Below are 25,047 nucleotides of genomic sequence, written 5' to 3'. Positions count from 1 at the left end.
GAAGACTAACTTTGATGACGTTTTCGAGGCAGATGTGCAGTTGAAGTTGGCATCATTATCAGTGCAGACTTTGTATGGCCTATCCCTGTGCTCCAGTGATCTGCGATATATGATCTGTGAACTATGACACAGAGGTCGCCACAAAATACAGTCCCGGCTCAGAACTATTAAAGTCCCGAAACAAACAGGGCGCAGTAGAACGGTGAAACATCCCAAATTGGTTCAGTAACTCTGACTCAAAGTCCCACAAAACACAAAGAGACAGTTGGAATTTCCGGCTTCTGAAAGGAACATCAAGTAACACAGCTGGTCTGATAAAAAAAACAGCTCAAATCTACTCATCGGCTCATGTAAAAGAGGGACGAATCACCGAGCCAAAGTAAGACAATACCCAACCTCTGACAAGTCATCAAACAAATAAACGTCTGAGCGATAAAGTTCTCCCCTGTCCAATCCGCAGGGCGACCAAAACTGAACAGAATACTCCAACTGCGGCGTCGTCAGCGTCCTGTAAAACCGCACCATGATCTGCCAATATTTATACTCAATGCCGTGACTTATGCCTTATCAGTCAGAATCCTCTCCAGGACCTTACCCAACACAAATGTTGGACTTACTGGTCGATAGTTCCATGTTTTTCTTTGCCGCCGTACTCAAAGACACAATATTGGAAAACCGCCACGCCACCTGTACCTCACCCGTGGCTAACGATAGTGCAAATATCCCAGGCAGGGCTACCACAATGTCTTCTCTCACCTCCCACAGTCCTCTTGTATATACCTAATGAAGCCTGTCAGTTTTCTACATTCATATGTTTTGAGACATCCAGCACCTCCTCTTCTGTAATGTGGACTATTCCCAATGCCTCCCCATTTAGTAAGGGAGGAGAAGAGGAGGAAGGGTGGTGTTACTGGTCGGGGCTACTATTACAGCTGCAGAAAGGGTGGATAATGTAGCAGGATCCACTCTAGAGTCAGTATTGGTGGAGGTTAGGAATAGGAAAGGAGCAGTTACTCTGCTAGGAGTATTCTATAGGCCCCTGGCAGCAGCAAGGATACTGAGGAGCAGATTGGGAGGCAGATTTTGGAAAGGTGAAAAATACAGGGTTGTTATCATGGAAGACTTCAACTTCACAAATATTGATTAGCACTTGCTTAGTACCAAAGGTTTAGACAGGGCACAGTTTGCTAAATGTGTCCAGGAAGGATTCCTGTTACGGTCTGTTTACAGGACGAATAGAATTAATGCCATATTAGATCAAGTATTAGGGAATGAACCGGGTCAGGTGACAGATCTCTTAGTGGGTGAGCATTTGGGGGAGAGTGATCACCGCTCCCTAACCTTTAGCATTGTCATGGACAAGGATAGGAGGAAAGGGGACGGGAAAAGATTTAAATGGGGAAGGGCAAATTATGAGGCTGTAAGGCTGGAACTTGCGAGTGTGAATTGGGATGACAGTTTTGAAGGGAAATGTACTATGGAGATGTGGTCGTTGTTCAGAGATTTCTTGCAGGATGGTAGGGATAAATTTGTCCCGGTGAGGCAGAGAAAGAATGGCAGGGTGAAGGAACCATGGGTGACAAGAGAGATGGAACATCTAGTTAGGAGGAGGAAGGCAGCCTGCATAAGGTGCAGGCAGCAAGGATCAGCTAGGGCTCGAGGAATGTTCTGTAGCAAGGAAGGAAATTAAGAAGGGACTGAGGAGAGCAAGAAGGGGACATGAAAAGGCCTTGGCGAGTAGGGTTAAGGAAAACCCCAAGGCATTTTTCACATGTGAAGAACAGAAGGATGACGAGAGTAGAGATAGGATCGATTCGAGACAAAGGTGGGAAGATGTGCCTGGAAGCTGTGGAAGTGAGTGAGGTCCTCAATGAATACTTCTCTTCAGTATTCACCCAGGAGAGGGGCCTCGAAGAGGCTGAGGACAGTGTTGGTAAGGTTAATGTTCCAGAACATGTAAGTATCAAGAGAGAGGATGTGTTGGAGCTGTTAGAAAATATTAGGAAAGATAAGTTCCAGGGCCTGACGAGATATTCCCCAGGCTGCTCCGAGAGGCGAGGGAGGAGATTGCTGAACTGTTGGCTCGGATCTGTGAGTCCTCGTTGTCCACGGGAAAGATACCGGAGGAACTGAGGGTGGCAAATGTTGTCCACTAATTCAAAAAATGTAGTAGGGATAGTCCAGGGATTTATAGGCCAGTGAATCTTACGTCTGTGGTGGGCAAGCTATTGGAAAGGATTCTCAGAGATAGGAACTATGAGCATATGGAGAATTATGGTCTGATCGGGGACAGCCAGCATTGCTTTGTGAACGGCAGATCATGTCTCACAAGCCTGATAGTGTTCTTTGAGGAGGTGACCAGGCAGATTGATGAGGGTAGTGCGGTAGATATTTTCGGAATTCACCTGATAGTGTTATAACCCGTGAGGCTTTGGAGCAAAACTTTGTAAGTAGGATAAAGCGTACTGTCTATTCTTCAATGACACAAACTTAGCGAAATTAATCGTCTCATTCTATGCCACAAAATACAATGATTATTACATTCCACTCTAATGTCAGTAAGTTCAGAGTGGATGATGTTGATATTGGTGCGTGTATCAAAGTGCGAAGCCGTGACAGAACGTAAATAGCCTGATGGGATTCTGTCAATAAACAACAGGCCGAACGAAAAAGGATTCAATAATCGCCTCAGGAGCGGGCGATGGAAAATGTCACTGTATCATTCCACTTATTCTTCAGCGATTAAAAAAGTAATCAAATTGTAGCCACGCTGTCGTTAAAATCTTGGAATTGATGTTGCGGCCATCCAAAGCAAGGGTTCGAGAAACGATTCCATACAGTGCAGTACACTTAATACCTGATACTATTGCAAGAATTCCAGAGGCTTACACGGCATCCCAATGTAGGTGAGAAATGCACAGTAAATAGTTTCGCTCTGGTATATCACTGGATGTCCCATTGTTGTAGGAGACTATGACGTCTGCAACTCTACAAAGCACAGTTCGCCAGGAGCTTTCATGTGAGACGTTTCGAGAAGCCATGATTCATACAGAAGGTTAAATCTTCACTGACAAATACATTGCGTAATGCTATTACTTGCAGAATGTTAAGCAAATACATTGCATAAACGCTTTGCTGTATATAATGTGACGTGTCATAAACAAACATATTCTAAGCGTAAGATTATCCGTTGTAATCATAAAGGACTAATCCAATTGCAATAAGCAGCTATACTTGTTTTCATATTTATCATGCTCACTTCTGCTGATTCCATTAGAAATTCATTTGATAGACATTAAATTCGCACAACAGAAGTGGCTGAACACAGTTATGAGAATGCTTCCAAGATGCACAGTTCCGGTTATTTGGTAAGATGCCTTATCTGTGAAGGTTTTCACTTGTTGAGGGGCTAATGGACGTATACATTGAGAGGCTGTAACTAGTGGAGAAAATTTACTCTTTTGCGTTTGCATAGGGATCAGCAAGAAGTGGTCATAGAGACGGATTCATTGGCGGATGGACTCGAAAGGAGTTGAAATAGGTGCTGAACATGTGGCGTGCGGCTGCATGTCACGGCCTGAAAGGTCGTCGGTGACCTTTCTTTATTCACACTTCACCCACTGGAACAGATATTCTTAATGAGCCGAAAGAAAATAGGTGCCCTGCTGTTTCCTACCTCTCCAAACGCTCCGGGTAGCTGCAGTGTGCAGTATCTAGATAGGACCGCTGCAGGTGGCCTACACCTCTACCAGCTGGACTGCACCTCCACAACTAAAATGAAAAGACCGGTTGGAAGAGTGGAAAATCGAACACCTGAAGCTACCCTGTAATTCACACCTCATCCTGACTTCGACAACTCTCGACACGCCTTCGTCGCCTCTTGCTTTTTATGTTGAAACACCATCCCAACCGCATCCTGTAAGCACCTTCACATAACGGGCTGCGGCGCAGTAATGCAGCAGCATAGTACCATCTTCCGCAGGACATTTTGAAGTGGACAATGAATGTGGGTCTTGCTAACGATGCGCAACGCCCAACAATGAACAAAGACACGCTCTAATATGTCCACAGTTTGAAGATCGCGACGAGGTTGAAGGAAAATTCCCGATTCTACTGTGGAGAGTGTAACTCGGAATTAGGAAAGTAAGGCAGGGTTGGGGGACTTTGGAAATTTAAGATAAAATGGCCAACCTTGAGTTGCTTTCCTCGAAACAAAGTTTTCGTAACGCAGCTGCATATATTTAATTGAGGAGCATGTTGTCACGAGAAACCGAGATGGAACAAAGTTGGCTGTGACAAACAAATACTTGCGGGTAAAACAGTTGGAGGAAAGGTTGCGTGGAGGGGGGGGGGAGCGGAGGTAATTTTCCACGTTTGGCGCGCTGAGGATATTGAACAGTGGCTCGAAATATCGCGGCGGCATAAATCCTCATCACATTTAATTCGCTGCTCGACCTGCACTTGAAGGGACGGAACCTGCACGGTACAATTGCAGGAAGGTGAGGCGAGGCTGGGTAGCTCGTTGTCGAGCGGTTTGGACACGACGGGCCAAAAGGGGCTACTTGTAACTTTTCCCTGACAGCTGTGATATCCAGTCGGCCGCCGGAAATTAACATCAGGAAATAGGTTTCCATACAGTTACTTCTAAAATGTCTTTCTACATGCTAGACGGTGCCTTCCCTCTGTCATTGTTAACAAAACACTTGACTGCGTCTCACGCTTTTCCCGCGCCTCTATGCTCAGCCTCTCTCTTCCAAGGATCGAGCTCCCCCCGTCCTCAACTTATACCCCATCAGCCTCCGCATTCAATAGATCAATGTAAGCAACTTCCACCATAGAAAGTCCGCTAAAAGACACACCTTCCCCTTTACTCCCCTTTCAGCATTTTTCAATGACCGTTCCCATCGTGACTCTAAACAAACATCCCCTTCTTACGGCATTTTCCTTTGTTAGCACAGGCGATGCAACACTTGTCCTTTCCCCTTTTCACCGCACACCATCCAGAGGCACGAGCGGTCTTTCCAAGGGAGGCCGCGATTCACTCGCACTTCTACCGACTTAGTGTGTTGCATTTGCTATTCAAAAGGTGGTCTTCCCTACATGGCCGAAACCAAAAGCAGATTGGATAATCCCTTTGCCGAGCATCTGCTATCAGTATGCAAGAGCCATCCTAAACCTCCTGATTCCTGCCACTTTAATTTTCCAGCCTTCCCCCACTCTGACCTTCCTGTCCTTAGCCTCCTTTACTGTTAGAGTGAGGCCAACGCAAACTTGAGGAGGAGCACCCCCTCTTCTATCTTGGCACGTTACAACCTCAACTGAATATTGAATCCACAAGTTAAGGTAACTTGATTCTGCCTGAAACAGTTGTGCACTTGTGATATTGGTTCAACTTATTTGACGTTTCTACAGGTTTTCTTTTAAGTCTTTGTGATTTTGCTCCGGAGGTGAACGATATGCGGAAGCAAACGTGCCGGACATGACTTGCTGCTCTGCGTTTCCCAACTTCTACCTTATTTTTTCTGTTATTTTGTCTTTGTTCTCTTACTATAACTGTTGCAATTCACTCATTAACTTGATAACCTTGTTTTCAGCTTTTCCACATTTTCACCCTATCGGTGGCATCCCTTCCCCCCAACCCTGCAACTGACCCTTCCCCTTTTGTCACCTTCCCAGTTCCGACTAAAGCTTTTCTACCAGAAACTTTGACTCTATTTCTGCTCACACGGATGTATTCTCACTGGCTGAGTATTTCCCGCATGTTCAGTTTTTTTTATTATAGATTTCCAACCTCTGCAGAATTTTCTTTCTGATTATTTCAATCAGGAGGTGGGTTAACTAGCCTACGGGGATACGTCTTTCGAATTGCGCTGTCCATGGATAAACATTTATCAGATGTTTCCGATCACGAATTATAACGTAAACATTTAAAGTTAACTGAAATTCTCATATTACACTGCGCAGATTGAGGTGAACGTTGTCTGTCGTAGAATTCCTCAAATTTTGGATTGAAATTATACGGATATTAACGACACTACCGGCTTAAAACACTAATGAAATAATATTCCTGCAAATCCATGCAACTCCGGTATTTATTTTCAGCTAATCGTTGAATCATAGAATCATAGAACAGTACAGCACAAGACAGGCCCTTCAGCCCACAATGTTGTGCCGACCTTTAAACCTCGCCTAATACTATCTAACCCCTTCCTACAACATATCTCTCTATTTTAAATTCCTCCATATGCTTATCTAGCAACCTCTTAAATTTGACCATTGTACCTGCCTCCACCACCACACCAGGCAACGCATTCCACGCCCCAACCACTCTCTGGGTAAAACATACCTTTCTCTGATATCTCCCTTGAATTCCCAGCCATTACTTTAAAGCCATGCCCTCTTGTATTGAGCATTGGTGCCCTGGGAAAGAGGCGCTAGCTGTCTACTCTTTCTATTCCTCTTAATATTTTGTACACCTCTATCATTTCTCCTCTAATCCTCCTTCTCTCCAAATAGTAAAGACCTAGCTCCCTTAGTCTCTCCTCGGAATGCATGTTTTTTTTTCATTTTACTTTCATAATTGACGGTCTAAATTGATTTGCCGCAGGTTGTTTTTTCGACATTTACAGATTAATGCCATAAACAAGCATTGACGAAATGTCTATGTCATTTATCTTTGTTTTGGGAGGTCGCGATGAAACCGTAAGGGGAAACTCTCGGAATGAAATCGAACTTCACGTCAACAGAAATATCCCCTCTCTAGTGACGCCAGATTTGCTGTTCTGTCGTGAAATAAAAGGAAACATTTCCACCAGATAAAGCAGCTCGAGGCAGGTGTATGACTGAACAGTGGTGACTGCAGATTCCAGAATAAACGAGAATTTCGATAATATTAAGGACAAAGCTGTCCCCTGAATGAGTACGTCGTCCACCACCTGACAGCTTATGTCGCCGCACGAATGGCCCATAGTGGCTTTCTTTACTTTGAGCCTACACTGTGCACTGCAGTTCCCCGTCCACGCTATTCCAGCAGCAGCTCACAGATCTTTCACCTCCGCAGAAAACGAATTCAGGCGCATCACAGCTCCATCGCCAGCTTCTATTTAATGCGGCAGGCAATCTGCTTTAAAAGTACATTGTTATTCCTTCAACATGGCTGATTTCTAAATCCGGTATCTTCCTTCCCAACAAGATTCTGAGTGTGCCTTTACCATAGGGACAGCAGGGATTGAGCCGATGCCTGATCATCGGTTTTTCAATGGGGACAAGAAACGGGCAATATTCACTGAAATTTACCAGTTTATCACTTTAATTGCCATGGACGCTGAGATCACAATACAACAATCAACAGAGAAATATAAAATATGTCAGTTTCTTCTAACTGCTGCTTGACGTAGAAAAAAAAACATTGAGGTCAGTTTTTGATACATAAACAAAGCACGCTACAAACAGTCAGCCGATCAGGCAGGATCTGTGGAAACGACAACAGTTCCGATCGCAGATCCAATGGCGGCGGAATGGCGCGACTAGCAGTGCTGGGACCTCACAACTCCAGCGTCCTGAGCTGACGCACTCACTTTTCCGTTCTAAAGAGCCATTCAATTCAACTACTGAGCCGTGGGCAGCCTACTGTCGCTTCCCAGAGCTGAACTTGTTCATCATTACAGTAACAGAAGTGTAGGAACTATTTTGTTTCATTCAGCTTTCGAAGGACTCATTTCTTCCCAGAACTTTAAATGGCTCCTGGTTTCACGTCTGCTTTATCCTCTGTTATAAATGTGAAAAGAAGGAGACGAGCTACACACATCAACCACCACCAGGACGTCTTCCTTCACTTAAATCTTATCCATCCAGTGTTTTCATCCTGTCGGCCTTAATGCAGTTGTATTTCCAGAGGTTTTTCGCAGTAGAATGCGGGTTTTGGCGGCTTGAGTAATATTATCCAATTACTTCTATCCTTATGGACCTGGAGCAAGATGTAGCAACAGGTAGTATGTGTAGAAAGTCCTTGGAATCAAAAATATGGGATATTGAGGGGTGGATAAAGTGAAAATAAATGCTCTACAGATGTTTCTCGACCCGCTGAGTTCCCGCAGAATATTGTTTATTGCTTTATATTCAAGCACCTGCCACCTCTTGTGTCTCCAAAGTAAAGAAAATGGGGTATAGGCAACTGAAAAGATGGGAGGTCCTTTAGGAATATAGGAAGTGTCGGGGCTGCTTAAAATGGAATCAGCATGTCGAAGATAGAGCACTAGATATCACTGACGGACAACATTAAGGAAATCCGAAGAACTTAATAAGCATATTAAGGGGAATGGTGCAACAAAAGGTAATATAGAACATTTAAGGATTCACGGCAGCAAATTGTGCCTGAAGCCAAAGAAGGTAGAAATAGATTTATATACATACTTGCAAGTTGTATTCAATAGGGGAAATACACAGTGGCTGGAGAATATAGGGACATGGATGGCGGAATGTTAGACCATGCTGTCACATGGAAGGAGGAGACATGAGATATTTTAGCCGGCGAAAACATCTAATGTCTCCTTTATATGGATAAAGCCCCAGAGAGGAAATGATCTACGTCAGCCTGCTGTGGAAGGGAAGGCACGAGGTTGTTGAAACCCCGACCGAGCTTTTATGGAATCTTCCCTTTCCATAGTTGAATTATAAGGTGACTGGAGGAGAGCAGATCAGGTACTTAATTCAGGAAGAGAAGTAGGGACAAGCCTGGTAACTACAGGCCGTTGAGTCCACCGTCAGTGTTAAACAAATTATTGGAAAAATAATCTGAAGATACCTTAATATACATTTGGAAAGGTGGGGAGTATTCAAAGATTACGAGCTTTAAGAGGAGGTTATGGAGTCAGCTGTAGTTATTCCGCCCAAGAGGCATTTAGACAGACAATTATATAAGCAAGGCGTCGAAGGATATGTCTCTATTGCGGGTAAATGGATTTGGTATAAATGGGCAAAAACGTCGACATGAACTGGTGGACCGAAGGGCCCATTTCTGTGATCTTTCACCTTATCACTCCATGTTAGTCAGCGCGGTTGTGTTATGGGTAGATCCTGTCTGATCAACGCGGTTTATTTCTTAGAACAGGTAATATGTACTGATAAGGCAATGCGTTTCATGTGGTTAATATAGACTTCGGTGAGGCTTTTGATAGGGTCCGACGTGGGAAACAAGTTTAGGATGGTGAGATCTCATGGGATATAGAGCATGTGGGCAACATGGATCCAAGGTTACTGAGGTAAAGGAGGCAGACGTTGTGGGGCATTTAGTGATTGGGAGGCTGTAACCGGTGCTGTACTAACGAGGTCGGTATTGAGGCCATTATTGCCTGTAACATATTTTAACGATTTAGATGTGCATGGAGGAGGTATGATTAGAAACTTTGCAGGTGACAGAAAAAAATGATTGAATTCGCTATGGCGAGGAACATTGTCCTGTGTCAGGCATTATATTGATCAGTTGGTAAAATGGGCATTGGGATGGCAAATGAAACTTAATGCTGATAATGCGAAGGGAAGCAGTTTGGGAGGGCGAATACTTGTAGGACATGCACAGAAAATGGTAGGTATCTAGAAAATATTGAGGAACAAAGCGCCCTCCGTGCACATTGTTGGTGTCAGCACAGATAGATCACGTGGCGAAGAAGGTGTACTGGATCGTTGCCCTTATAGTCGGATGATATTAGAGAAGAGCAGAGAAGCACAGGTTCAACTTTGTAAAATTGGTACTCTGTGCAGTTCTCAACGCCACGGAATAGGAAGGATTTGATTGCAGTCGAGAGAGTGTAGAGTAGATTCATCAGCAGGATGTTGCCTGTGAAACGACGTTTCAACTGTAATGAATTACCGGACAGGCTGGGTTCGTTTCTCTGGGACCGGAAGAAGCTGTGGTGATGGGTGTATACAAAGATATGAGCGTTTTAGACGGGGTAGGTCGAAGCAAAACGAAACAATGACATCTCGATATTGATTCTGCAGGTAAACGCATGGCTACTTATCATGGATATCTTTTCTTTTGCTTGAATGACTGTTGTGGAGCAATTGCGGACATGACCATCAATATGCAATAACCAAACGAAAGTTAACGAAACACTCTTACGACAAACCCGAGCGGGGATTAACGGACGGTCGTTCCACTGATGCAACAAGTGTTAATTCCCATATTATCCTCCAGGAATAATGTCGGAGCCCGGCGGCACCACTGGCTATGTTTACACATATATACGTTATTCTCTCTGTTACAGGACACACATAAATGGAAATAAGGAAAGATTACGGCACAGAGGAAGGTTCCTCAGTCCATCTTTTATACTTCCGTCAGGACAAATGAAGGTCGTACAAATCCTGTCTCCCAGCGTCCGATCCCTGGTCCGGTAGGTTACTGCTCTTCGGATACACATCCGAGTAATTCTTACATTTGATGAAGGTCCTTCACTCTCTTATCCTTTAAGGCAGTGACCTTCAGATCTCAAATACCCTCTGTATGGAAACAGAACTTCCGCACTCCCCTATAATCCTTCGCCCATTTGTTTATGATCTATGTATTCTGGATAGTGACCAAAATGTAAAGGCAAATGACCAAATGTGGCGCAGATGGACTAGACGCTGACTTACAGCGCCAGAGACGCTGATTAAATCCTATGTTCCATTCTGTCCATGTGGAGTTTGCACGTCCTCTCTGAGAACGCGTGGGTTTCCCCTGGGGGCTCTGGTTTTCGCCCGTATCCCAAAGACATGCGTGTTGGTGGGTTAATAGTCCGCTGTAACTTTCCCCTGATGTATTGGTGTGTGGTGGAATCTGGGGAGGGTTGATGAGAATATAGGGAGAATAAATATTGAATTAATGAATGTCAATGGGTGATTGGTGGTTGTTGTGAACTCACCGGGCCGAGGAGCATGATACCGTGCCGCATCTTTCTGACTCCACCATGCGGGAAATTATTTGCAGTAACTAGGTTAAATATCAAGTGATGTGTACCCGGGCCGCCAAACTATTGTGTTATAGTGCAAACAATCTACCGCCACCAAAGTTTATCATCAGTTCAGGAACGGCTCGAAGAATAAGTCGAGAAATTATAGACCGGTGAGCCTGACGTCAGTCGTGGATAAATTATTGGAAGATATTTAAAGAACAGGACATACAAGTATTTGGATCGACAGGGCCTGTTTAGGCATAATAAACATGGCTCTCTGCGTGGTAGGTCATGTATAACTAATCTAATAGAGCTTTTACAGGAGGATATCAAGAAGGCCGATGAACGAAAGGCGGTGGACGTTGGCTACATGCATATAGCAAGGCCTTTGACAAAGTCCCGCATGTGAGTCTGGTCCAGAATGTTAATTCGCCTGGCATTCAGGATGAAGTCGCCAATTAGGTTCAACATTGGCTTAAGGAGAGAAGCCAGAGAGTGGTAGTAGATTGTTGTCTCTCAGAATAGAGACTTGTGACTAGTGGTGTGCCGCAGTTATCTGTGATGGGTCCGTTGTTGTTTATCACCTATATTAATGATATGGATGATAATGTGGTAAACAGGATTAGCAAATTTGCGGACGACACCAAGATTAGGGACATAGTAGTCAGAGAAGGAGGCTATTAAAGCTTGAAGCGTGATCTCGACCAGCTAGGAAAATGGGCTGAAAAATGGCGGATGGAATTTAATGTAAACAAGTGTGAGGTATTGTACTTTGGGAGACAAAACGCAGAGTAAGACGTACATGATGATTGGTTGGGCACTGAGGTGCAAGGTAGAACAAAGGGACTTGGGAATACAGATCCATATTTCCTTGCAAATGACAGGTAGATAGGGTCATAAAGAGAGGTTTTGACACTTTGGCCTTCTTAATTCAGGGCACTGAGTACAGGAGTTGGGATGTACTGTTGAAATTGTACAAGACGTTCGTGAGGCCGAGTTTGGAGTACTGTGTGCAGTCCTGGTCACCCACCTACAGAAAATACATCAATAAGCTTGGAGGAATGCTTCCGGGACTTGAGGACGTGAGTTATAGGGAAAGCTTGAATAGGTTAGGAGTTTATTTAGTCCTGGAATGCAGGAGGATGAGGAACGATCTTATACACAAAATTACGCGGGGAAAGGAGAGGGCGAATGCATAGAGGTTTTTTCGCCTCTGGTTGTCTGAGACTAGAATTAGAGGACATAGGTTTGGGTAGAAAGGTGAAATATTTAAGGGGGATATGAGGGGACACTTTTTATTTATAGTGCGGTGCGAATGTGGAAAGAAATGCCAGCGGAAGTGGTAGATGCGGGTTCAACAGTAACATATAAGAGAAGTTTGGACAGCTACATGGATGGGAGGGGTTTGGAGGGATACTGTACGGGTGCAGGTAGATGGGAATAGGCAGCAGAGAAGGTCGGCATGCAATGGATGGGCCGAAGGGCCATTTTCTCTGCTGTAGTTCTCTGTGACTCTGTGATTGATCCAGTGCACACATTTCTGACGTTCAAAAACTTCTTAAACCTAATCGCAAATTCGTGCTCTGAGTCCATAAGGTTTGTGTGCAGAACGAACCACTTTTTAAAGGTGAACAGTATATCCTGACCGTGCCGTCCTCCTCGTTGGAATGTTCCAGATCACACCGCTCGTGGTGAAAAATTGTTTTGTTTTCCCATTCATGTCCATAGCTCTGAAGCGTTCCAGGCTGAATAACTCCAGCCTGTCCATTCTGTCCCGATAAACGCAATTTAGTTTAGACGTGACAATCTCTGACTAAATATCTTTTGCACCCCATTGCCATCCTATCGTTGCACCTATTCCCATGTAATCAGCCCTGCAAATTCGAATCAAGCCATTTTATTATCTTGAAGCACTATAAACAAGAGGGTGGATTAACTAAAAACGCTTTTGCACACATCAATGTTTACTTGTCTCCTTTCCCCCTCCTTCTGGAATCGCCTCATGACTTAAATTTGTCCCCCGAGTTCGAGCACGTTTGTATTCTGAATGCCTCTACATTTCCTCTGTCTGTAAGGTTTGTCTGTCCAAATCTATCACCATTTAAAATAATCCACCTTTCAATCGTTTTCGATTTATCCTCCGTTACCTCATTTATTTCAGTGCTCCCATTCAGATATTAGCTGCTGATAGACCTGTTGTCCTATATAACGGTAATTCCAGGGAAAGCGGTATGATTAACTCCACCTAAGTTCCTTTGCTTGGTAAACATCTGAAGGGCAATCTGCAAAAAGGGACCTATTGAAGCCTATTTTATCAATACTTTTTTCTGAAAAGGGAGAATCATATTTAATATAATAGAAGAGAAACGTCACTAGGACAGAAAGAAAGACAAAAAAAGGTTACAGGACAGGAAACGAGATCCGGTTGTGCTGCTTCGCGCACTTCTTAATTATTTCATATTTTGACAATCAGATTCCATACATGTTTTACCATGTTGTACCATATGCTTCAGCTCCTCTCGGAATTTATTCTGGGTCTGCAAATAAATACACATATTGGTGCAGGAGATGAGAAGCTGCGTCATGTTCGATGTCCATTCTGTGACATAAATAGGGTCAGAAAAAGAGTAAATTTCCCAAATATCTTCAATTTGCACTTACATATTATGCACGGCTTTTGGAATCCACAACGAGATCAAACTACCCGATATACTGCGGAGTAAAATAATGGATTTCCTTCCGTTCTCCATCTCCGGGCCCTTGTCATTCTCGTCTTTGCTGCGGCCCCGGAGCCCCCTTCGGACTCTACTGGCCACTAAAATCTATCTGACCGTCAGAATATTGAGAAACAATATCAGAAAAAACGGACCACGAGGAGTTAAAACCACGTGAAAAGGTTCAAATGCTCCCCAAGTAGGAGAAGTGAAGAAGCTCGATATCAAGAAACAATTCCAATGAACGTTGTCGATGAAATTCTCTAAACAGCCCAGCGCACTCACTGTTCCGGTAATGACAGCCGCTGTTCTCTGGGTGAAATGTTTTATTTTCAGCTTCTCAAGGCAATCGATCAAAGGTGAAAGCCACTGTCAACCAGAAAGAGATCATCGTGGTGGCAGTGACCAAATATTTCACGAGAATGCACACAGGGGTGATGAACAGGAATGAGTCTGAAAAATAAACCAGCCCAAACCAGGTTAATATTGGGTCGGAGATAACGACCATGAGCTCGGCCGCTGCCATTCCCACCAGGTAGCGAGCGAAACATTTGGAGAGACCGCAATTTCCTCTGGACAGAAACAGAGAGAAAGAGAATCAGAAAAAATACTCATGTGTACTGGAGCTAAAACAACACTTTGATAGGATCTTGTTAGATTTCCCACTGTCGTTGTCTCATTGAATAATATTGAATATAATGTTGCTTCATGGAACTAGATAGAACTTTAGTTAGATTAAAGGACAATTATTCACAACATCTGAAAATGAGATCGTTTGTCTGATGATGGGTTGGGGAATTATGCACAAAAAATGCATATTTGTTTTGTTCAACCTTGTTCTCTTTTATTCAAGATGATTCCGTGTGCATTGGGCAGGAATTAAACCTTAGATTCATTGAATAAATTTAAATTATCTTTGTTACTTTCACCCCGTAAGGGTGTCAAAGCAAGAATCAAGAAAACAGATAGTGATATGTCAGCGATACCTATCACAAAGCAGGTAAAATAGAAAAGGCTGATTGTAACAACATTCTGGAACCACAGTCAAGTCAAAATTCATCTTGCTGATTTTTTCCTGTTTCTGTTATAACTCACCTTCCACTGTTTTTTTTTTCATTCTCAATCTCTGCAGTTCTTCTGTGGCTTTCTGCATTGCCCTCGCTCTGTCAATTACCTTCAACGGAACAGATTATATCCGAATATAAGGTAGTTTACGTCACTTCCCAGTCCGTTGTGCAAATTAGCCATTTTCACTGCAGTTTTTCAACGGTGAAGCTTCTGCAATTTGGTTAATGTTTTCACTTATCAACAAATACTCCACTTGTTCCGTCAGATAGAGACAAAAAAAAGCATGTACGAGAATACATTTACACTATTTAATCGTTAAGTACCGGCTTGTGATATCACCGTCAACGGTGACCCCATCTATTTGCTACTAATTGTTTGCAGGTTTTGGGCAGCAGTTAGCCGGATTGAAACTGTCACGCGTTTTGCAGCAATTTGCCGCATTGTGTCGAACAAAACCACCAGCATTATGACAAAGTAGCATTCAAGGTTTGCTAACCAAAGATTATTTCAGGTACAAGAAGACAGTTCATGAGGAGTGGAATTTAAAACAAAAAATAGAGGGTTCAACTGTTAACGTGCTATACAGTGGTGAGCAGCCCCAGAGACAGCGGTTCATTCCTGACCTCTGTGCTGCATGGAATTCGCAAGTTCATGCTGTGACTTTATAGATTACCTCCGGGTGCTTCGTTTTCCTCCTACATCCCAAGATCATGGGTTTGGCAGGGAGGTTAGCCGCTGTAAATTGCCCTTTGTGTGTGTGTGTGTGTGTGTGTGTGTGTGTGTGTGTGTGTGTGTGTGTGTGTGTGTGTGTGTGTGGTAGATTCTGCGGATAGTTTGATGAGAATGTGGGGAGACTAATACATGGGATTTGTTTGGCATTAGTGTAAATGGGTAGTTGATAGATGTTTCGTTGAAGGGCGGTTATCACGTTTTATCTCACTATGATTCTATCCTGTAACTGAAAAGGGAGCTCTGGCACTAGGGGAAACATGTACTAGAGTACAGTGACAACGTTTCACATCGCCTAAAACTGAAAGAGGGCTTACCAATAACTCTAACGGCGTAAATCATAGGATAGTAATATATTCGACCTGGAATATTACTGGGTACACCATTTCTTTGAGAAACTGTGACATTTGTTGCTCTGCAAATGACAGGACCATTACGTAATCTGAACTGTTGCATTCCGAAGTGTTCTTATTTTTACGAGGGAGAGGTCTCCAGTGACACGGTTCTCATCTGACATTTGCGTTTCGTTACAATCACTTGAACAAACATATTACATCACATCCTTGGCTTTGTCGTAAATAGTGTGGAGTTTGGACATACAACCTTCAACGTTCAGGAATTTGTCTTCTGTGAAACATCTCTATGAACCTGACGGAAAGCCGCTGACATACAAGACTGAAGCAGCAACGATGGCCGGCTCATTTCACAGTTTCCATCGAGTTGCATTGGCAATTGTCGTTACTGTTGATTCATCCTGTAATTATAACCTGTTTCTCCGCAGTCTGCACTGAATTCCGGGACACAAGCAGCCCACTCTCACTCTGCCTCTGCAGTTTCTAATGTGGAGTTGTGAACCCTCAATCTAACAGCTGTCCTCTGACCGGCCACCATGCCTCACGTTCAGTAAATTGTAATCGATGCAAAGGAGAGCAGTCCTTTTCTAAGAACTCCCACAATTCCTTTCCCTTGCAGATTCTCATTCCCTTATGTCCAATATTGATAATTTTCTCATTGGGTTGTACTAGGCGGCCGCAAACCACCAGCTGATGAGAAAGTCCGATTACATTTTGAACCACACTTGGAGGAATAAATCAGGGTAGCAAGGACTTCTGTGGTGCTGTGGGGAGAGGACTGCACTCTCCCTCAAGACCGGCACAACAGGACCACAGCTCTCCAAGCGGGCCCACAACTGAAGGACGGAACTGCCAAACTGGGCGTTTGGCAGCTTAACAGAAAACCAGCAGGGCTAATTTTCGACATCACCTGATCCTTCCCTGATCGATGTATCGGTTTGCAAATGTGGGTGTCCATGGCAGCACAGGCGGAGCGTCGACCGCAAAATCTTGGTGAAGATTACGCCTCCACACTCTGTCCTTGCTGAGACCTGTCTCTGAGGATTAGGTAAAGCAGATGATTTACAGCTCGAGGTGGTTCGAACTGAACCTTTGTAATGCGCCGCCTGCCATCAACGTTAACATTTTACTGAATCGCAACAGGTTATATAATACATAGGCAAGAGGCTTGGCCAACGGCAACTTTACGGGGACTGTCAGGTCTTGGAAACTAGCGCCGTCAATTTCAGTGATTTAAACATCTCTCAACCGCAGCAAACCGCACCCAGACACAGGTGGTCATGAATGTAATAAAATGACAAACATTCCATTCTCAAGCAGCGGACTAAAGCACGTGATTCCACAAGGCAAGGCAGAATCAACTGCAAACATTTTCTGTCAGAATTATTGAGTGAATGATTATTCCATCTTCCATACCGAGGTCCCTCCATAACTCCTGTCTGTCCACCAAATCCGATCTCTCTACATTCTTATAAGAACTGGCTGAGCACACTGGGCATAGAATACACTGTGGATCCTGACCTATGGCTCAGACCCAACCGTAAATAAATCCAAACTCTTCTAGTTCACGCACAACGTTCACACTGGGACAATGACCGACGCTGCCGTAAAACAAGTGCCTGAAAGCCACAGCAAACACGATGGATCCTAAACTATGCGTCTGACTCAACCGCGAATAAAACAAAGCTCTTTCAAATCACCCACAATATTCACAGCAGGACAACGATGGAAACTGTCGTCCATCAAGTTTTCTAAACAATCCTTGGACTGGCTCCCCTCTCCTGTGCATCAGTAACTTGGTGACCATTTCTTAAACTCTCCTAACAAGCAGCTCTCTCTCAACACTCTGTCAGCTGGCGCTCCCTCCACAGCAGCAACACATTGCTAAGTGGTTTGAAAACTAGTTCTGGAGACCGTAAAGAAAAGTTCCGGGTAACTATCGTCCCTTGGTGTGTGTGATAGGATGATAGGCTGAGGTTCAACATTCAGCGTTGCTGCATTCACTCACAGCCCTGCACAACACCAATAAACACATGGTGCACGGTGGACACAGTGCCGTGCAGCTCCGGCACTGTACAATGTAAGTACAGGCACGAGAAATGACGAGATCTCCACTGTTCATACACAGAGGTGTAGTCAGCACCAACACTAAACTACAGGAGGTACTGATCTCCAGCAGAGTCAGCACTTCCCCCATTGCTGCTGACACACCGCAAATATACAAGGAACACAAGAACACAGGAAGATAGAAGCATTCGGCAACCAGGACCCTCAAGCCTGTCCCACCTTTCAATGTCATCATGGCAGATGTATTGGCTTGAAATCCTCTTCTTGTGCCAGTTCCAACAAACTTCAGTTCCTGGAACTTTCAAGTGTTTATACGTCTCCACTATATATAAATATCTAATGATCTGATGTCAACTACACTCGGGGGCAGAGAATTTCGGAGATTCACTACCCGCTGAGAGAGCAAATTTCTGCTTGTCCTTTTATTAAACAATTTGTCCCTTATTTGGTAGCTATGTCCCGCTGTCCGTGACTCTCCTACGAGATTCACAGCGGCATAGAGAAACAGCCTCTTCGGTTCACTGCGTCTATGCCGACCATTATACCTTTCTATACTATTCCCAGTTCTAACCATGTAGCCTGGCTGGGCATTCTCCTCAGGATATCCTTTCGAGGTACTGCGGTGATGTTTCCCCTAATCAATAATGGAATTTCTCCTCTTATCTTATATCCATCTCTGTCACATTGGGATCGTCGGTACCCCGGAACATTGAGCTGCCAGTTCTGCCCACCCGTAACGAGTGAAAACACTCCAAATTATGCTGCAAGGACAGTTACCATGACAAACTCAGCAAGGAACCAGAAGGACGAAAATCTTCAAAAAGTCAGCACGGACCTCTTACATGTTTCTGTCCTAACTTCTTGAGACAGTCCTGCTTCCTCTCAAGCAATGGACGGTGGCAGCCAGCCGGGTTGAACCTTAGCAACGTACTGTCAGGAGGGAGACCATTCCAACCTCCAGCACATGGAGGAACACAACGACAACCTCACAATATAAGGCAATATATGCCGCATATATTTCTGCTTGGTTTCCATCTGAAAACTTGCTTGAATTCTTGTAAGCGCGTGTCTACAGTGAGCAAATATTTAAAATGGAAGACATGAACTGCAAATTCACTGGAACGATAACGGGTTAGAACGGTTAAATTGCGAGGAATATTTGCGTGGACCGGACACGTAGTGGCCTTTAATTAAAAGAATGTTGTTCATTCGGGCGAAAGAGTGCATTCTTGACTCTTGACAATGAGGTAGTGGATTTGCAAACTGTATGCTTAACGTTCAGACTGAATTATAGGCTTTCAAAATATTCACCAGACCGTGTTTCACGGAGATGTAATCAGGGAGTGGAATTTCTCACACACGAGAACAGTGCCGGAACAATACATCTTCATTTTATGTACTTCTGTTTTGGTGACTTCGATACGTTTCAGTTATTAAGTAGGTGATATTCTAAAGATGGAACACCTAAAGTAAAAGAGGCTAAAATATCACGAATAAAGAAGAAATGGCCTGACAAAAGTTCAGCTGAATAAGCGAATAGCTAATGCCACAGAAGTAATGAAGATTAATGCATGAACATTAAAGCATTCAGGATGCTGCATCAAACGTCAAGTATGCGATATCAGGTGGTTTGCTGTTTCATTGGGAGAGCACCGGATACCTCGCGCCGAACGATCAATTTCTATGCTGAAAATTGTTGCTGGCTATCTTGCTACAAACTCCAGCTAATTTTCCTGAAAGAGAAACTCTGTGTTCCCCAAGAGAGGTTCCAATAACTGTGTGAATGTATTGATGGATTTTGAGATCAGGAAATGGAGTAAGGATTTATTATGTTAAATCTCCCCGCATATGACAATCGCTTCGCGCTGTAAAATCAACAGAAATGCTCTGCCCTCCAAGAAGATATTTACTTCATTTCGCCTGCCTGACTAGACTCCTATTCTTAGTTTTATAAATGATCTTATTTGAAGTGATTGCCTATGTTTTAAATTATAATGATCCCAAGTTAAATTCAGCTTAAGAAGCTGGAACGTTGTCATACAAATAGAGTTTGCAGCATTCCCTTCTGAAGAGGTTAATAAGTAATATTAATTATTTATAATATTCCTCGAGGAGTGGAGTTCATTGCACGGTGACATAATGAGTAAACATTTATTACCGTTAAGTGTTTGTTCGGTGGCTGTTGCTAATGCGACGAAGGAGGTGGTTACCCTAATTGCCTCAGTGGAATTTCCCTCGCCTGTAAAAGAGGGTGCTTAACCAATCACTAGTACACATGAGCAGCTGGACCATGCTGAACAAATGATCGTCCTTCACACAGAATATGGGATATCCAGCAATTTACACCTTGGCAAAAATTTATTATCCTGTACTTGCAGCGGTTGGGATCACTGGTAAGACAATGCAGCTGTACACGATTGGTGCGGTTCTTTCTTATTGCTGTACCGGGTGCATTGTGGAACATCCGCCGTGATACTCATCAGAGATGCTTCCTAATCTGATGAGTTTTTCTAACTTTTCAGGTTTCAAGCATTTTCAGTCCTTTTTACACTGACTCTCTCACACGGTTCACCATTTTGATTTCGAGACTTTGTGAAATGCATCAATTAAGTTAGGGCGAATGTTGTCATTGTTGCCGGCAGTTAAGCTTGCTCAACTTTCCGAAGCGCGAGTGGTATATATTGTCAGTTGACTGCATCAATATAGAAACACTGTCATTCCAAAGAGACCTCTGGATCATTTCTATAATGTGTGTGTGCGCGCGCGCTTGTGTGTGTGTGTGTGTGTGTGTGTGTGTGTGTGTGTGTGTGTGTGTGTGTGTGTTGCTTTTAACTAACTTGCAGAATACCTCCGTCTTATTTCTTAAATCCGGAATGCAATTAATAATAAAATCTTGCATAAAACCTCTGAATACCAGTAATATTTTAAAACAAACTCTCTCAATGTTCACAAACTACAGTGGAAGGAAGGCTCGACCCCAGCCAAGCCTCTTCTTAAAGACTGTCTGGACTTACTCTCGTGCTGACCTCTATGTATGCCAGCGAACGCATAGATGCCTCTTCTGCCTCAATGCGCCTTGATATCCATCTCTGTTTCAGACGACCCCAGTTACACAACTGAATAAATTCCCAAGTTCTGACGCCAGACGATTTTACCGAGTACATCTGGTCCAAAAAGAGGGAATATTTTCCCACCACTGCTCTTTGATTCTCACCCAATTAAACGCCTGTCACCGATAATTCAAAGTCTTTCTGCTTCTGAAAATTTACCAAATTTACTTCGCCGATGATATTTGTTCGTTCACACATATGTTTCAAGAATCACCTTGTGACTTTCATGTTCCGTGCTTGAGTAATTCAATCAGTAAGTCACAGAGATTTTGTTTTTAAATTAAATATCCCATTATTGATCCGCGATTATTTAGTGATAATTCAGGCCCCGAAGCAATTTTGTTGTATTGGTATTGGTATTGGTTTATTATTGTCACTTGTACCGAGGTACCGTGAAAAACGTACTTTGCATACCGATCGTACAGGTCAATTCATTACATAGGGCAGTTACATTGTGTTAGTACAGAGTGCATTGATGTAGTACAGGTTAAAAAACAATAACAGTACAGAGTGAAGTGTCACATCCACAGAGAAATTTCAGTGTAATAAGGTGCAAGGTCAGAACAAAGTAGATCGTGAGGTCATAGTCCATCTCATCGTATAAGGGAACCGTGCAATAGTCTTATCACAGTGGGATAGAAGCTATCCTTAAGCCTGGTGGTACTTGCCCTCAGGCTCCTGTATCTTCTACCTGACGGAAAAGGAGAGAAGAGAGAATGACCCGAGTGGGTGGGGTCTTTGATTATGCTGGTTGCTTCACCAAGGCAGCGAGAGGTAAAGACCAAGGAGAGGAGGCTAGTGTCCGTGATGTGCTGGGCTGCATCCACAACTCTTTGCAGTTTCTTGCGGTCCTGGGCAGAGTAGTTGCCGTACCAAGATGTGATACATCCAGATCGGAAGCTTTCTATGGTGCATCAATAAAAGTTGGTGAGCGTTAGTGAGTGTTTTATAGCAGTGGTCAAGGGTGTTGGGGCTCCTGGTGGAGCAGGAGATGTGCTGGTAGTATTTTGGTAACTCAGTCTTTAGATTGGTCTAGTTGAATTCACCGCGATAATGAAGAGGGCCTCAGGGTATCCTGTCTCAAGGTTGTTGACCACGTAGTATAACTCATTGAGTGCAGGCTTCATGTCCATCTGTGGTGGGATGCAGACTGCAATCAGGATAGCTGAAGTGAACTCCCCTGTCAGATAGAATGGTCGACAATTCACCGTTAGGTATTCCCGGAGCTCGCCAGGACCGACACGTCCGGGCACCACAGGTTATTGATTAAGAAGCAGACCCCTCCGCCTTTAACTTTGCCTAAGGACGCTCTGCTTTCCATTCGATGGATTGAGAAGCCTTCAGGTTGAAGAGCACAGTCAGGTGAGGCAGGTGCAAGCCACGTTTCGATGAGACATAGTACACAGCAGTTCTCTTTGATAGGTCAGTCTTGTCCTTAGTTCATCAACTTTGTCCTCAATGACCAGGACGTTAACTAGTTGTATGTTAGGGAGGGGGATCGTGTATCCACGTTGCTCCAGCCTCGGCTGCAGCCCAGCTATCTTGCCACGCTTCGGAGATAAGCGGCGGTGACTCTTCGATCCTGAAGCGGAGCCACCAGGTAGGTGATTGTTTAAGGTCAGACCTGTAAGACCTGAAGTATATTGCCCTGGAATGCATGGTAAGTTACTTCTCCTTGCTGGACTTTGAAGACCTGGAGCGGATTCACCTGGACTAGAAGGTAAGTGACTGCCAGTGAACATACTTGGAAGAACTGGAGTGGATTCACCTGGACTGGGAGGTAATCTTGTCAGACCTGGAGTGGATACAGCTGTCTTGTGAGGTAAGTTGTTGCTTCCATCGAGTTCTAAGTGTCCTGAAGAGGAGTGAGCTGCCTCAGTAGGTAAGTAGGGGCATCTGGGAGGGCCTCGGCGTCGGGACTCTGAACTGGATGCTCCATAGGGTCGGACTTCCGATCGAGAGGGACCCCGGAGTAGTGCCCTGGTTAGTCGGCCCTCGCGTTGGGGCCGGTCTCGGGACTCGGCCTCTCTTCGGATTGGGCCTCGGGACTCGGTAACCTCAGGTCGGGTCTCTCGTCGGGTTGGTCCTCGGAACTCGTCCTCCGCAGGTTGGATCTCGGCGTCGGGCTCTCCAGTGGGTTCCGCAAATCGGGTCTCGGCGTCGGGAGCTCCAGTGGGGCCCGGGAGTCTGGTCTCAGCGATGGAGGCTCCATGTGGACGTCTTTTCTCCCTGCGAAGGCTTCCACGTGGACGGGCCCGTCGCGGGCCTCGCTTGTTGTTTCCTTCTGGGTCCGGGAGTCGGGTCCGCTTCACATTCGTTCCTGGAGGTCTCAAGATCGCCAGCCCCATCAGAATATTTAAAAGAACATTGTTAGTAACAGTAAGTGACATGGAAGTTAAATGTAAAAGTGTAGAACTATTATAGTGAGGGTAATGAGTAGATTTGTAGAGAGCAGCTTGCAACGAGTCTCCACGCTCCGGCACCATCTTGATAGCCTTGTCCTTGATCGAACTTGTCCTTCCATTGCGAACGTAATCCCTCTACACTTGCAAAATGTTTTAATTACATTATGTTATTCTTCCAATTTTCTGTCATATCTTCGCTCGTCCTCTTCTTCCTACCATGCTATTACTTCTTTTAGATGTATGCGTGCTGTGTCTTTTTCAGTTTGATAGAGAATTTAATTGCCAAGCTTATTCTCGTTATGGAACCTTGCTTTACTCGGCCGGAAAGGAACTGACTCCGGTAGCTCTTTGCGATCACCTTCAGGGGGATTCCTGGAAGGGATCGGGTTCAGCATGGCATAGGGCATGTTTCCTCGGGTAAACTGAATAAAATAGACCACGGTGGGTGTGTTTGCAACTGACGTGTTTCTTTTTTGTTCCCTTGCAGTTAATTTAATGGCAATTGTGATCCTCTCCCGCGGGAAGTGTGGTCTTTCCAAATGCATTACCTGTTATCTGGTGGGAATGGCAGCAGCAGATATCACGGTGGTGATCATTGCTGCCGGAGTGGAGCAGATGAATAACATCTATGTTTATTCCAATACATTGCTGATTACACCGATTTGCGCCGTGGCACTTGTCCTGAGAGTTGCAACAATGGACTGTTCAGTCTGGCTCACGGTCGCTTTCACTTTCGATCGCTTTATCGCAATTTGTTGTCGAAAACTGCAGAAGAAATATTGCAGCGAAAGAACTGCAACTGTGATAATAGTAATTGTGGGTGTCATGAGCTGTGCGAGATGTATTCCGTTTTACTTTGCAGTGGAGCCTTACGTCATAATTGGCCATATGCCATGGCGTTGCATATTTAAAGCTGAATACTCTACTGCATACGGGTGGAAAACCTACGAGTTACTTGACAGTGTCATAACACCGTTGTTACCGATCAGTTTAATTATGCTGTTTAATGGGTTGACAGTCAAGCATATCACAGCGGCAAATAGGGTCCGCCAAGGTCTCCGGAACAGCAACGAGAATCAGAAGGATCCAGAGGTGGAGAACCGGAGAAAGTCAATGATTTTGTTGTTTGCTCTGTCAGCCAATTTCATTTTATTGTGGATGCCCTATGTAATATCTTCTATGAATTGGCAAACGCAAAATTATTTTTACACGGACAGATATGTGACAAACCCGATATATATCCTGCAACAAATAGGGTTCATGTTGCAGTTTCTCAGTACCTGCACCAACACGTGTATCTACACTCTGTCACAGAGGAAATTCAGGGAGGAGCTGAAGAATGGTGTGAAATATCTGTTTACACTGAATGGAAAATTATGTAAATTACACACCAATATAAATACAAGTTAGTCGGGTATTCAAGTAAATACCCGTAAACTTTCGTAGTTTCTAAAATATATGACACATGCATGTAGACTGTTGCTTATCTATCCGTAGCCTACAATCTCCACTGAAGGCAGCATGGTCACTTTGTGTAAATACACAAAACTGGGCCAACAATGTTTTGAAGACACCAATGGTGTGATTGTGACATCGGTAGAGTCACGTTCCAAATCACAAGATCCCCACGACCTCGTGGTACATCCCACTGTGGCAGTTGGAGAAAC

General features: G+C 44.2%; 1 protein-coding gene across 1 annotated transcript in view; it reads right to left on the bottom strand.

Moving 5' to 3' along the window:
* Window positions 1-23,323, bottom strand: part of LOC127587385 (mucin-5AC-like) — a 279,133-nt gene extending 255,810 nt beyond the window's left edge. Inside the window, exons 1-2 of the mRNA XM_052045684.1 lie at window positions 22,720-23,323; window positions 20,024-20,104 (exon numbers count right to left, since the gene is read on the bottom strand). Of these exons, the coding sequence (XP_051901644.1) occupies window positions 20,024-20,104; window positions 22,720-23,323 (685 nt within the window). The remainder of the gene's footprint in view (window positions 1-20,023; window positions 20,105-22,719) is intronic.
* Window positions 23,324-25,047: the final 1,724 nt, after the last annotated feature.

Source organism: Pristis pectinata, chromosome 40 (assembly GCF_009764475.1).
Source record: "Pristis pectinata isolate sPriPec2 chromosome 40, sPriPec2.1.pri, whole genome shotgun sequence".
NCBI lineage: Eukaryota > Metazoa > Chordata > Chondrichthyes > Rhinopristiformes > Pristidae > Pristis > Pristis pectinata.
The sequence above is the reverse complement of the archived record's forward strand: the minus strand, read 5'-3'. Positions and strand labels throughout refer to the sequence as shown.